The sequence below is a fragment of the Netta rufina genome (genome assembly GCF_964035555.1).
Source record: "Netta rufina genome assembly, chromosome: 27".
Lineage (NCBI taxonomy): Eukaryota > Metazoa > Chordata > Aves > Anseriformes > Anatidae > Netta > Netta rufina.
In genome coordinates, this window is record NC_140151.1 from 4,236,067 (window position 1) to 4,248,696 (window position 12,630).

Consider the following 12,630-nt stretch of genomic DNA (forward strand, 5'->3'; position numbering starts at 1 on the left):
GAAATCTTGGGGGCTTTGCTCTTGGCTCTTCCATCTCTCCGTCCTCCCCGCAGCGCACCTTCCCCTGGAGTTTGGCAGCGCTTTGATGATGCCCCAGCCCTCCCAAGAGCCCTGGGGAGCGTCGCAGGTGTGCAGCCCCCAGAAAATGGGTGTTGCAGGCGGAGTGGGGGCAAAACCCACCCAAATCCCCCCCCCTTGGTCACCCTGCACCCTAAGGGGCAGCCGGGTCGGTGTGTCAGGGTGCCAGCCCCACCGGGAGCTCGCTGGTAATTGCAACACCCCGAGACAAAGCCCGGGCAGATGCGAGCTGGGGTTGCTACCAACATGTTCTTGTTATTGGTGATCGCTTCCATCATTTCTTATCCTGCTTTACACCCGGCTCGGGGGGGTTGCGACAGCGCTCGGGGTCCTTTGGGTGCCAGGTCCCGGCGTGCGCAGCCGCTGCCCGTGGGGAAAAGCCGGAGCAGGCTGCAATCGGAGCATCGGAGAGCCTTCCTTAAGCTGATTTAAATCATCCTTTTTATTCAACTGGGGCAATTTTCTTGCTTAAGCCAACCCTGACACTTATCCGCCGGGGTCCCAGGGGTGAAGGCGCAGTGGGGAGGCTCTCGTGGCAGCCTCCAGTCCCCAGCCCATCATCGCTCGCGGCACCCACCCCACCTCTGCAGCAGCCCGGTGCTCTCCCCCCTTTTCCTTTTTCGCCAGAAATGTTTTGGCTGAAGTTTCAAAACCACCCGGGTGTCATCATTGCCTCCGCCCCACTGGCGTGGACCCCTAACCTAGATAGCTAACGAAAGAGGCAGATAGGCAAATCGCGGGTGCCAGCAACGCCTAAGCCAGGCAGGTGTCGTCGCCGGCTGGAAATCCACCCAGCAGAGCCTCCCTCAATTGGAACGGTGCTGGGAATCCTGTCCTGGTGCTGGGAATCCTGTCCCGGTGCTGGGATTTTGGTCCCCATGCTGGGATTTTTGTCCCTTGTCCTCCAGGAGGGAGGCCTCCAGGCGGGTTGTTGGGCGCAGCGCTTCGTCTCGGCTGCTTTCCTGCTCCTAGATTAAAAAAAAAAATGTTGCAAAGGGCCAAACGCTGAGGTGATTTATGTTTATTTTGCTTACTTAATAACCCTATAGCATGTCCTTCCCTGGGGCATTAGGGTGTAGCAGGCGAGCATTAATTTAAATTACAGCCGTGCCCGATATTTATTTTTCAATATATTTTTATGGTGGCCTTCCCCATTTAGAGCGATCGAGAAGAAAATAAAGCAGGGCCACACCGAGCAGGAATCGCTGCCTAATGATCCCCAAAGCTATTGGGGTAAATTCTTGGGGGTGCTGACCCCACAAAGCTGTGGGGATGCTGCCTGGTGATGTGTCCCCTCGAGCTGTCCCTCTAAGAAAATGGTGCCGTGGCACGGTGTTGGGGTAAAAATGGATGGTTTTGGGGCTTGTACAGCATCAAGCAGGTGCTCATGGTGGTTGTGGAGCACCAAACTGCCCAGATTTGGGGTTTCCTCGCCAGTCTTGTCTTCGTGCAGTGAGGAGCAGCAGATCCATCTCCTGCCCTCTGCATGTGCGTAAAGAGAAACAGAAGGTGGTTAGGAGAGGGGGTTATGGTGGGATTCATGTGAAAACAACCCAAAATGTGGACGGGAGCTGGGCTGGGGAATGCTGAGGTCTGGGGGCGCTGGGGGCTCGCTGGGCTCTGCCCTTCTCCCTCTTGGGCATCCTGATGGATGAGGGTTTCTCTTCCATGCCCTCCGTCATAAAGCTCGGAGCAGGATGAGCCCGAGCATTTCTGGTTGGGATGAGAGCGATCCCACCCTGCTGGTGTTGGGGTCAGCAGGGATGGTGCACCGGGAAAAACCCCAAAAGGGGGCAGATTTCTGTGCAGGGACATGGTGAGCTCCATCCACACCAAATTTTGGTTATCATGCATTTTCCACTGCTGCTCCCAAGCCTCTGGTCTGCTCGCAGGAGGCTGGATTCACCACCCGGGTGGCTCTGCCCTCCCCTCGCTGCTCCCCCCGTGATGCTGAGAGCCGATTCATCAATCCCGACCTCATTACGAAGATCACAGGAAGGCAGAAGAACAAATCTGGGCTCCTGGCTGTGCCGGCTTTGAAGCCGCCGTGGCCCCCGCAAGTGAGCAGCGCAGGAGGCGCCCTGCTCGTTTGGGGATTAACTTCCCCACTTGGCTAATTAGCGGTTAATGAGAGCAGCGCAGCCGGCACCCCCGTGGGACGTGGCCCCCCTGGCACCCAGCCGAGCCCCTCACCCTCACCCCGGTGTCCCCGAGGTCCCCAAGGTCCCCCGGGTGCGCTCCGGGGCAGCCAGGAGCACCCCAACCCTGCTCTGCTGCTCAGCCCTGGGTCCCATCCGTCCCATCCCAGCCCCGCTCTGCTGCTCAGCCCCGGGTCCCATCCGTCATCTGTTTGTGCTGGTTCCCTGCCAGCGATTGTGCCGATTCCCACACCCACTTTCCATAACCCTCCGTCCTCGCCCGGGCGAATCGCTTGGCGCGCTCGCCACCCAGCCCTTTCCCCTCCTCTCCGATGGGATCAGACACGTTCGGGAGAGGGGGAAGAAAGGGAATTAAGAAAAAAAAAAAAAAAAGATCAAGAGGAAAACAAAATGTGACTCACTGCCTCCTTAATTTGTATTTATTTATCCCCTCCGCCCTGCGCTTCGGCGTGCAGCAGGCAGCACCGAGGGCCGGCCCGGGGAGGCTCGGTGCCTCGCCTCCAAGGGTGCTGGGAATGGGGGGAAGCGTTTTCGCCACCCTATTGAGCAAGGAAAAAGGGGCCAGAGGGGAATTTCTGGCACAGAAAATTCCGTGGCACCGATTTTTGAGGCTGTTTGCGCGGGGCAGGCTGCCCAGAGCAGCTCGGCACCGCGCGGACGGGAGAGTTGGAAATCTCTCTGTCCTCGGCGGGGGGAAAAGAGGGAAAGAAAAAAGCTCAAATGGTGTCATTAGGGACTGCTAATGCTCTCATAAAAGGGCATTAATAAAGCCGGCAGCTCAGCAGCATCCATTAGCTCGGCTCGTGGCGGGGATCTTCGGCGGGGAGGCTTCGCGCCGACCCCGCCAGCCTCTCCCGCGGCTCAGGGCAGCCCCCTGCCAACGCGCCCCTTTTGCCTTTAAAAGAGCTGTTTACTGTACATAAATATATATGTATTAAAATAAAAAAAAAAAAATAGGCAGGGTTTACAGTGCTTGTCCCTACTTTCTCCCGCCCGCCCTCTTCCTGTTCTCTCCTCTTAAAAGGAGCTTTATCCTTTGACTCTCCCACCCCCGGGGCTAGCGCGAACCCACTGCGGCTCGGGGCGAGCAGGAACCCACATTAGCAGGCAGGGAAACAGGGAGGAGGCCCGGCCTCTCCCGATAAGCCCTGGGCAAAGCCAGGAATAGCAGCGAGGTCCCCGCACGGGAGCAGCCCTACCCGGCACAGAACAACCCTCAGCCCCTGCCTTTGAAGGAGAGGAGGGAGCTGGCGACGTGCCCGGCTCGCTTTTGGGGCGAGCTGCTTGGGTTTTGGGTCTCTTTGCGCGTCTGGGAACAGACAGTGTCCGGAGGAGCCCCCGGGTGCTTCTCTCCCGGCACCCAAGGGACACAACACTGCCCAAAAATGTGGTCGGCATCGCTGCCATGGGGATATTTTCGGCTCTGGCTGCCGAGGGCTGGGGACCCGGCGGGTTTGGCTTCCAGGTGAACCCTTTGCCGTGCCACACGCAGCCGTGACTCAGTGAAAAGCAGCCGTGGAGAAGGGCAGAGCTTTGATCCCCAAAACGCCGGGGAGCCAGCCATGTTCCCCACGTGCACTTGGGCTCGCAGTTATCTGATGCATCTTTAATTTTTTTTATATATATATATATGTTATTATTATTTATTTTTATTTTTATTTTTTTTTTCTTCTGGGTAATAACTCCCAGGGCAGGTTGGGACGGAGGAGCCCTGGCAGCGGCGTGTGTGTGGGCAGGACTGGAATAACGGGTGCAGTCAGACGAGGATTTACGAGCGCTGGAAGCAGCGCTGGGAGGTGGGGGCCAGCTGGGAAGAGCAGTGGGTGCAGCAGGTCAGGGGTGAGGCGGCTCAGCAGGGGCAGGATGCGGCCGACGGGGCCCCCTTCCCATTTATCCAGACCCCTCGGCCACGTCGCATCACCCCCTCCCCAAAAACCTTCCCCTCGCGCCCCGGTTGGGGATGCTCGGCAGGAGATGTTGGCTTGCTGGTGGGTTTTGTGAGCAAAAGGCTTGAAATTTCCCCAAATAAAGCCCTGGGATGAGGCGGGTGCAGCTGGGGGGGGTGCAGGAGGGCTTCGTGCCCCCACATCCTCATCCTCCTGGGGGTCGGCAGCACCTCACCTCCCTCCTCCTGTCGTTCCAGGGCACGGACCTGAGGACGGGGGACCTCAAAGGGCGCGTGCTGACGGGTGAGTGGGATGGGGGCTGCGCTCACCTGGGGTGGGCACAGCCAGGGGGACACGCCGGTGCCATCCCCGCTCTCCTGGGGACGTTTTTGGATAAGCAGAGGAGCTGCAGGGGCTGGGTACCACACACCATGGGACTCAGGGCAGTGATGGAGAGCCCCAGAGGATGGAGAACGTCTCGTGGTGGTGATGGGGGAGAGCTTCACCTCCTCACCAAGCCACAGGAGGTGGTGGCATTGTCCCCAGCGGGGACAGAGCTGGACACAAGGCACGGGCACCGGGGTCCTGCAGAGCGCAGCCGAGCTGTGGTTAGCTGGGGGCTGGCTGAAACAGGAGCCACCTCTTCAGGCTTTGGGTTTTTTTTTTTTTAGAGGCAAAAGTGGTTAAAAAACTCCCCAGCTGCTGGAAGAGCTCCAAACCAGAGCAAAAAATAAAAAAAAAAAATAATAATAATAAAAAAAAAGGGGGTGGAGGGACAATCAAAAAGAAAAACCCCAGATAAAAGCAGGTGAATCCCAACAACGCCTGTGATGTTGCACGAACAAAGATTTTGGGTTCAACAAGGGCCAGATGAGGCGATGCAGCTCACACCCCGACAGGCTGTATCCCTTTTGGGGTGTGGGGAGAGAGGACATCACGTCCTCTGTGCCCGCAGCCTCCGATCCAACGGAGAGGACAGCGGCTGGTGACAACGCGCCGACGTGCCCCCTCCACATCTGGCTCCCTTTTGGGATGTGTTAGGGGTTGTGAAGGGGACCTGCCCCTCTGCAAAGCGAGCCCATAACCCCAAACTCCCTCACCCCAACCCCAAAAGAATCCACCTGCAGCCAAAACTTGCTGCAAGAGGACTTCAAGAGCTGGCCGTGCCCCGTTGAGCTGACATGGGGCTGGCCACCACCTGGATCCCCCAGCCTTATGGGGCAAAACTGAGCTCTGCCCCCAGGATGGGACACCTGGGATGGGTTTGGGGGGCTCCCAGCCTTGAAGGGGGGTGGTGATCCAGCTCAGCACCAAGCTCATGCGTTTGCTTTTGCATCCCCAGACTACGTGCGCCCCACGCCCCCGCCTCGCAGCGGGTACCACCGCTACCAGCTCCGCCTGTACGAGCAGCCGGCCGGCCAGCACATCGCCCTGAGCCCCGAGGAGATGCTCTCACTCGGTAAGGAGCAAACCGTGCCCCCGGGAGCCCTGCTTCGGGTGCTGCCTTTGGGATTTGCAGCCCTAACGCCGCGCGCCCGGGGTGCTGGGGATGCTCGTGTTGTCGGTGCGCTCTTAGAGGGATGAGGCTGGGGTGGGATGTCCTGGTGGGGTGGCAGGAATGCTTGGCAAGGCAGCTGGAAATCACCTGGCTAGCGGGATCGGAAGCAGGGGGAGGTCTTGGCAGCTGTGAAATCGGGGCGCGTCCTCCCCGGCACATCCCCGAGCCGCTGGAGTTTCGTCAGCGCCGGAGCGCAGAGATAGGGATCAGAACCGGAGAGGTTTAGCAAGGGATTGCTCAAAGGGCCCTGACACAACGCCTGCCAACTCCCAGCTGCTGCGGAGCAAGGACACGTCCCGAAATGGTGCACGGATGGGGACAAGGGGGCAAAAGAGGCCATTCCTGGGCCCTGGGACACCCTACAGCTTTGGGTGCCCAACACGGGCACGGAGCCGTGCTGCAAACCACAAACCAGCAGCTCCTTCCCCAAAATGCACGAGCAGAGCCATCGCTCGAGCACGGGGCACTGCGGCTCACAAGGGTCCCACAAGGGAAATGTCAAAACTTTCCCACCCGGGACCCCTCCGGCAGCTCCATAGGCAGGGCAGGTCGGTGCGCACCCCTGCGCTGCCTTAAGCAGCTCCTGGAGGAGACCCCAAAAAAAATACCTGGTGTGGGGGCTGCGTCTAGTGCAGGCTGCTGCTTCCTAGGGTTATTTCTGCCCCTCGGTTCATTTTCCTGACTCATTAATTGCTCCTTAATGACGCGCGCTGAAGGCACCCCCTTGCCAGCGGAGCGGTTGGAGGAGCCCCATTCACCAGGGCCACGCACCCACATCCCCACCACAGGGTGCTGGGGCTGGGACACCCATGAATACACCAGAGGAGATTTGAGCTGCAGCTCCTGATGAGCGTGAGCGTCGCAGTTTGTCAGCCAGCTGTGGCTCTCTGCAGCCTGTTAGCTCGGCAGCTGGATGAAGGTTATCCTCATCCTCGTCACTTCTGTGCCACCAGCTTGGCCAGTCCAGACCCCAATGCCCTCTGGCAGCCTATCCTAGAGCCCCGGCACCCAAAGAGCAGGGCTGGAGTCCTAAAAGAGCCAGCACAGGACTGGGTTTTGGTGTCTTGAGGGTTTTAACCACATCCATCCCCAGGGATGAGGAGGAATGAACGCTGATTTAGCCACCCGCACATTGGATCTCGTGTGGTGGCGTGGAGGCAGCACCTCGAGGAGAAGTGAGAGCACCTTTGGGTGCGCGTAAAAATAAGGAAGGAGGGCCTGATCCTGTGGCCAAGATGCTCAGCAAGCTCCTGTGCTGCTCTGCTGTGGTCCTCTCCTTTGGTACCCGTGGTGTGGGATGCCCGGGTTCTCCTGGTGGGTGACGCTGCCGGCACAGCTCGCAGCCCGGCTCTGGGCTTTCCATCTCGCTCAGCCTTAGGGCAGCCCCTTTTTGTCACTTCATTTGGGTCCAGAATCCCCTTTTTGTTGCTTTATTTGGGTCCTGAGTCAGGCGGCAGTGCCACCTCCAGCATAGACGGTGGCACCCACGGTCACCGCGGCACCACCCCAGGGACGGAGAGGTGTCCAAAACCCTGCAGAGGACTGGGTGCCCTTTGCTGGAGGCAGCGGCCAGGAGGGTGCTGGAGGCGCTCAGCGGAGGCACGGAGAGGCCACAGCCTCCAGAAGAGGGCACTAAACCCTGACCTCCACGTGCAGCCTCCTGCTCCAGCCCAGCTGCGCGCTCTCCCGAGCCGTGGGAAATGAAGAAGCCAAGGGGGGGGGGGGGAAAATTGGGAGCACTAAAAATAACCCCCTGCTCCTCCAGCCCTCCGGATGGCTTCCAAGCCGAGCGAGGAGAAGCGGGTGAGGCTCCACAGCCCAAGGGCGCAAAGGGTGTGAGCACGCGTGGCTGTGCAGACGCCGGGATGGTCGGACAGACGGACGGGATAAAGCAGCTTGTTTCATCGGGAGGAGCACCCGGACCCTTCCCAAGCCTTCCCGATCGATCCTTTTTGCTCTGCAACCCCAGGCAAAGGGCTGAACCCTCCTGGAGCCTCATTTTCCCCCTTCCAGAGCCAGATCCATTCCCGGGGAAGCCACTTTCCAGCCGTGCAACCACCGGGCACCAGCTCCGCTCCTGCTTGGGGGCACCAAAAGCGGCCCCGGTGCCGTGCCAGCAGCACGAAGGTTTTTCCTCCCCACGCAGCGAGGAGCTCGCTCCACTTCCCCCCCCCCCCCCTCTGTCTTCCTCCCCCCTCCAAGCCCAAAGGTTTGCAGCCGCCTTTGTATTTTCACGCGATGGGAGATAATAGCTTGTGGTCTGCAAAATGTCAGAGCCACTCATCAGATCCCGAGGCGGCGGCGCTCGCTTCGAGCTCTCGATCCGGCAGCTCAGCCCCGGCTGCCCGCTGCACCCCGCCGGGGGAAACTCCCTCCTGCGGGGGGAATTCAGCGTCCAGCGAGACCGAGCGAAGAAAAACAGCTGCAGAAAGAGGTTCCAGAGCTGGTTTTTGGCCTTTTTCCTGATTTTCCTGCTCCCTCCATCCTCAGCCATCAGCAGAGCACGTGCTGAGCCGTGGGGCACATTTTAGGGATTGTTTTTGCCCATGCGCATCCCACAGGAGGATGGAGACCCCTTCATTTTCCACCCCTTTTCCTTCCCTTCTGGGACACGCTTAATTAGAGCGAGATCTCCAGGTTTAATTGCACCTGCTGGCCGGTGCCATGGCTCCCTCTGCTTCCACCACCCTGTGCCGAGAGGTGTGCAGGCGGCCGGCCCGTGCGGCTTCCCGCTTCCCTGCCGGGCCGCTGCAGCGTGCCAGCTTTTATTTGGGGTTTCTTGGCATTTCCAGGCCCTGCAGCAGTTCTCAGGCCCTCATTAGCAGCCTGGTGCTGTCATCAGAGAAACACCTGAAGCACCAGAGCCGGCTTTGCCTGGGGCACAAACTCCCTTTGCCGTTCCGTGCCACGGTGCCAGCTGCCCACTGGTCCCAAAGCGCACGGGGCGAAGCTCCCCAGCACCCCAAAACCTCCCCCTGCCCCAGAAGGGCCTTTGGCAAGGCAGGTGCAACAAAGACGGGTGTTTGAAGGTGATTTATCACCTCCACTGTGTCCCTGCTGAGTTATTTGGGGACGGGGACCAGGGGGGAGCCCATCTGGCCGCACCCCCATGCTTCATTTCGGGGCCACGGCTTCATTTTGGGGCCACGGCACTGACTCATGAGCCGACCTCGTGCACCTCCGATCCGCCCGGCTGGAAAATCGGGTCGGGCCGGGCGCTGGCGGGGAGAAGGAGCCGTCGGGCACGTCCCCGGTGAGGAAAGCAAGAGGCTGCGCCGTGCGCCGGGATGCCGGCACCACGGGGAGCTCGGAAATCAGCGGGGTTTGGGGCTGGGGCTGGAAAACGAGGAGGGAGCAACCTGAGGAGGAGGAGGAGGAGGATGAAGATGAGTGTCTGGCCCTGGCTGAAGTCGCCGGGTGTTGGTTAATGGTGAAGAAGCAGCCGGCAGCCTCCCGCCCACCTCCGCTGGGCCATCATTAATCTCGGCAGCGTTAATCTCCCGGGGAGAGCGGCCCCGCTGATGAGGCTGAGAAATTACGGCCCCAAAGTGCCCGAGGCTGAGCACCCAGCACTTTTTGGGGTGCAGGGGAGCATGGATGCCACAGAAATGCCCCGAGCATCCATCACCCGTGGGGCTGGAGGGTCGCCGTGCCTCAGTTTCCCCACTCCAAGCACGGGGGTGTCAGCCGGGCGCTCCGCACTCCTCCTCCGGCGAGCGCTGCGATAAGGGCAAAGCCCGATGAGATAATCCTCCAGGAAATGAGCTTGAAAGTGGACCAAGCCGCGGATGAAATGTCTTATTGTTTGGGCGGGGAGGGGACGGTGGCCCCGCGACCTCGGCCCCGCGCTCGCCCCGCTGACTCACGGCTCCCAGTGCCGCCCGGACACTGGGACCAGTTGGAGAAGCGGTGCCCTTTGGGACGGGGACATCGCTCCCCGTCGGGGTGGGACGGGGTGCCTGGTTTGGGGATGCTGGCTTTGGGGAGGGGGATGCGGGGCCGGGAGCCACCTGGGGAAGCCCCCAACACCTCTGCCCCTGGCTGGGCGGCTGCGTTTTGGGGATTTCCTTCAGGACACCCCGGGAGGGATGGGCACCACCGGTGCGAGCGCAGGTAGGAAAGTAGGTCAGGAAAAACCCTCGTCCCGCGCGCCTCCCCGCCTGCAGCCCCACAGTAACTCTGCCTGGTCCCAGCTGCTTTCATCCACACCCCTCGGGGGGCTCGTAAGCATTAATTAAAGCCGCCAGCCCCCCTGGGAAGGGGGGAGCAGCCGTGCCTCGCTCTCGCCCCCGTCCCACGGGGCACCGACCGCGCTCCCGCTTGGGCTTTCCGAGGGCTTTGAAATCCCGCGGATGAAAGGCACCCGCTGGAGGTGGGGGCAGTGGGATCACCGCAGGGACCCCCCCAGAGACCCCATCCCCTCGCCCCGTGCTCACCGGGACCCCAGAGGTGGTTTAGGGGGGGGGATTCAGGCAGCGAAGGGAGAGTTTTCCCTCCTCTGAAGGGTGCTGTTTGGGCACCCAGGCCTGGTGGCCGTGCCGGAGGGCATCTGGGACCCCCACCCCGATGTGTCCCCAGCATCTCCTCCTCAGCAACCTGCCAGGGTGCAGGATCGGGCCCGAGCACCCCGTGACTCCATCCTGGGTGCTGGCCCAGGAGGCTGCAGCACGCAGGGTGGAGTAAAACAGAAAGGCAGAGCCCGGCGGGGGCTTTTTTGGCCGGAGGCTGACTCACGGTGTGGTGGGGGGCACGCAGGGGGGGGGAGCCGGGCTCTCCGGCAGCACCCCGTGGCCCTGAGCCATCGCCACGGATGATGAAGCAGCCGGGGTTTTGCTCAGCACTTTTTTTTTGTTGTTTTGGCAAGAGCAAAAGAAAGGGGTGAGGGGGGGCCGGTGTGCTCCCGCCGAGGGCGGAGAAGCGCGACCAGGCTGCGCCGTGACATTCAAGAGAGGTGCCAGGAAGGGAGGGCGGGTTTCGGATAAACAACGGGGCTCTTCTCCTGCTGCAGCACCCCGGCCGGGGCCCTTCGGATGTCCCCAAATCGGGGGTCCCCAAGGGAGGGGGTCCCCAAGGGAGGGGGCATCGCGAGGTGCCCCGGTGCCGCTGTCCACGAGGGTTGCGCACCCCCGGGAGCAGGAATTGAGGATGGAGGGGCTGTGGATCCCCCCCCAGGCAGCAAAATTTGGGGTCGGGGTGGGGGAAAATGATTTTCTCCGCTCCCAAGCCTTCAGGAGCAGCAGCAGCAGCCGGCGAGGGGCCGGGGGATGTCCTGGCCTCTCCCCCACGAGGGCGGCCGGGGATTTCCAAGCACCCCGGGGTGGGCTTGGAGGAAGCGGTGGGAAGCTCTGCTCCAAAGGTCGGCAGGAAGCCAGCGGGGGCGGACGAGGGGGGAGGACAAGAAGAGTTTTGCAGCCCGGGGATGCTCGGGGTTGGGCTCCCCAGCGGCTGCAGCACCCAAGGGTGCCCGGCGGGCGGTGGGGAGCAGCAGCCGCAGCTCGCAGGATGTGGTCGGGGGCCGAGCAGCAGCCGGTGCAGGGCAGGCAGCGCACGGCCCCGTCACCACAGCAGCAGCCAGGAGCTGGATCCGGCCCCGCTCACCCCTTTATCCTCTCTCCCCCAGGTGCCTGGGCGATGGAGAGCTTCGTGGAGAGGTTTCGCCTGGGCTCCCCCGTGGCCTCGACGCAGTTCCTCACCAAGCACCACGAGGATTAGCAGGGGCCACATCGCCACGGATGAGACCCTGGGAGCCCTGGGGTTGCTCCCAGCTGCTGCCCAAATTTCCACCGGCCTGGATTCAGGAGCAGAAAGCCCAGCTCCCTCCTCCCCCAGAACCTGGGGGGGTCTTTTCCGCTCTGCTCCCCACCGGCGTGGGGTTTCTGGTGCACCCCGAGTGCGCCCCGGCTCACCCAGCTCTCAGCTTTGCTGCCTGTGGCTCAAAAAATAAAAAATAGGCACGGAGTGCGCTGGGATGCTCCTTGCTGCTGGGGGGGACACGGCACGGCCTCGGGGGGCCAAGAGCTGGGCAAAACACGTGGCCAAATCCATCCCACGGGGCGCTTCCCACCCCTTTCCTGGCTGGGGCATCTCCGTGCCCATCAGAGTTTTTGCCCAGCATCTCCCGTGCCTGCTGCCTGGCACAACCCCAGCACCCCGCAGATTTTGGAGGCTGCCAGGACAGCCACGTGTGCTCGGTGGCACCGTGGTGGCCCTGGGGGGGACACCAAGGGAGCCCCAGGTGGCTCCATCCCTGCCCTGCCCGCGCTCCCCGCGCTGCCTCAGCCAGCTCGTCTTGGAAAGCAAAACCGAAATGAAAGCCGTAAATCAGAGGAGCTCTGCCGGCTGGCCACTTAGCCGGACCTCCCCTTTAATTAGCTCTTTAATTAGGCTCTCAGCTAAGACTCGGGGGTTTCTCCAAGGCTGGGATCACATCCTCCTCGCAGCGACGAGGCTGGGTTTGCGCTGCCGGTGCCGGGGCAGCGAGGACACCCCGGGGCTGGCCGCGGGAGCACTTTGAGCCCTGCACATCCCTGGGGGGGCGACAATTTGCAGGTGGGGAAACTGAGGCAGGGAAACGACTCGCTCGTGGCTGTGCAGAGGGGAGGAAGCCCCCCCGAGGGCTGGAGGTGCTTGGAGAGGTTGGCGATGGATCCCATGCTGGATCCAGCTCGGTCCCGGAGCAAATTGTGCCCATCCCATGCTCTCTGGAGGCCACGATGCTGCGAGAGCAGCTTTCACCTTTTTTTTTCAGGAGGGCTCAAACGTGGCCGGGACTTTCCCTGCAGCAGGAGGAGGCTGAATCACATCTGCGAGGTGCCTGCAGGCACCGAGCGCCTCCCGTTTGCCCCGGTGCCACCCCACAGCAGGACACGGGGCCGGCGGCACCGGCTCTGCCCCAGGCACACGCCGCTGGGGGAAGCTGCAGGGCAGGAGAGCAACAAAAAAAGGAAGC

General features: G+C 61.5%; 1 protein-coding gene across 1 annotated transcript in view; it reads left to right on the plus strand.

Moving 5' to 3' along the window:
- PEBP4 (phosphatidylethanolamine binding protein 4) overlaps positions 1–11,632 on the plus strand; it is a 61,388-nt gene extending 49,756 nt beyond the window's left edge. The window contains exons 5-7 of the mRNA XM_084302138.1: positions 4,381–4,426; positions 5,466–5,582; positions 11,302–11,632. Coding sequence (XP_084158264.1) covers positions 4,381–4,426; positions 5,466–5,582; positions 11,302–11,393 — 255 coding nt within the window. The 3' untranslated portion in view covers positions 11,394–11,632. The remainder of the gene's footprint in view (positions 1–4,380; positions 4,427–5,465; positions 5,583–11,301) is intronic.
- Positions 11,633–12,630: the final 998 nt, after the last annotated feature.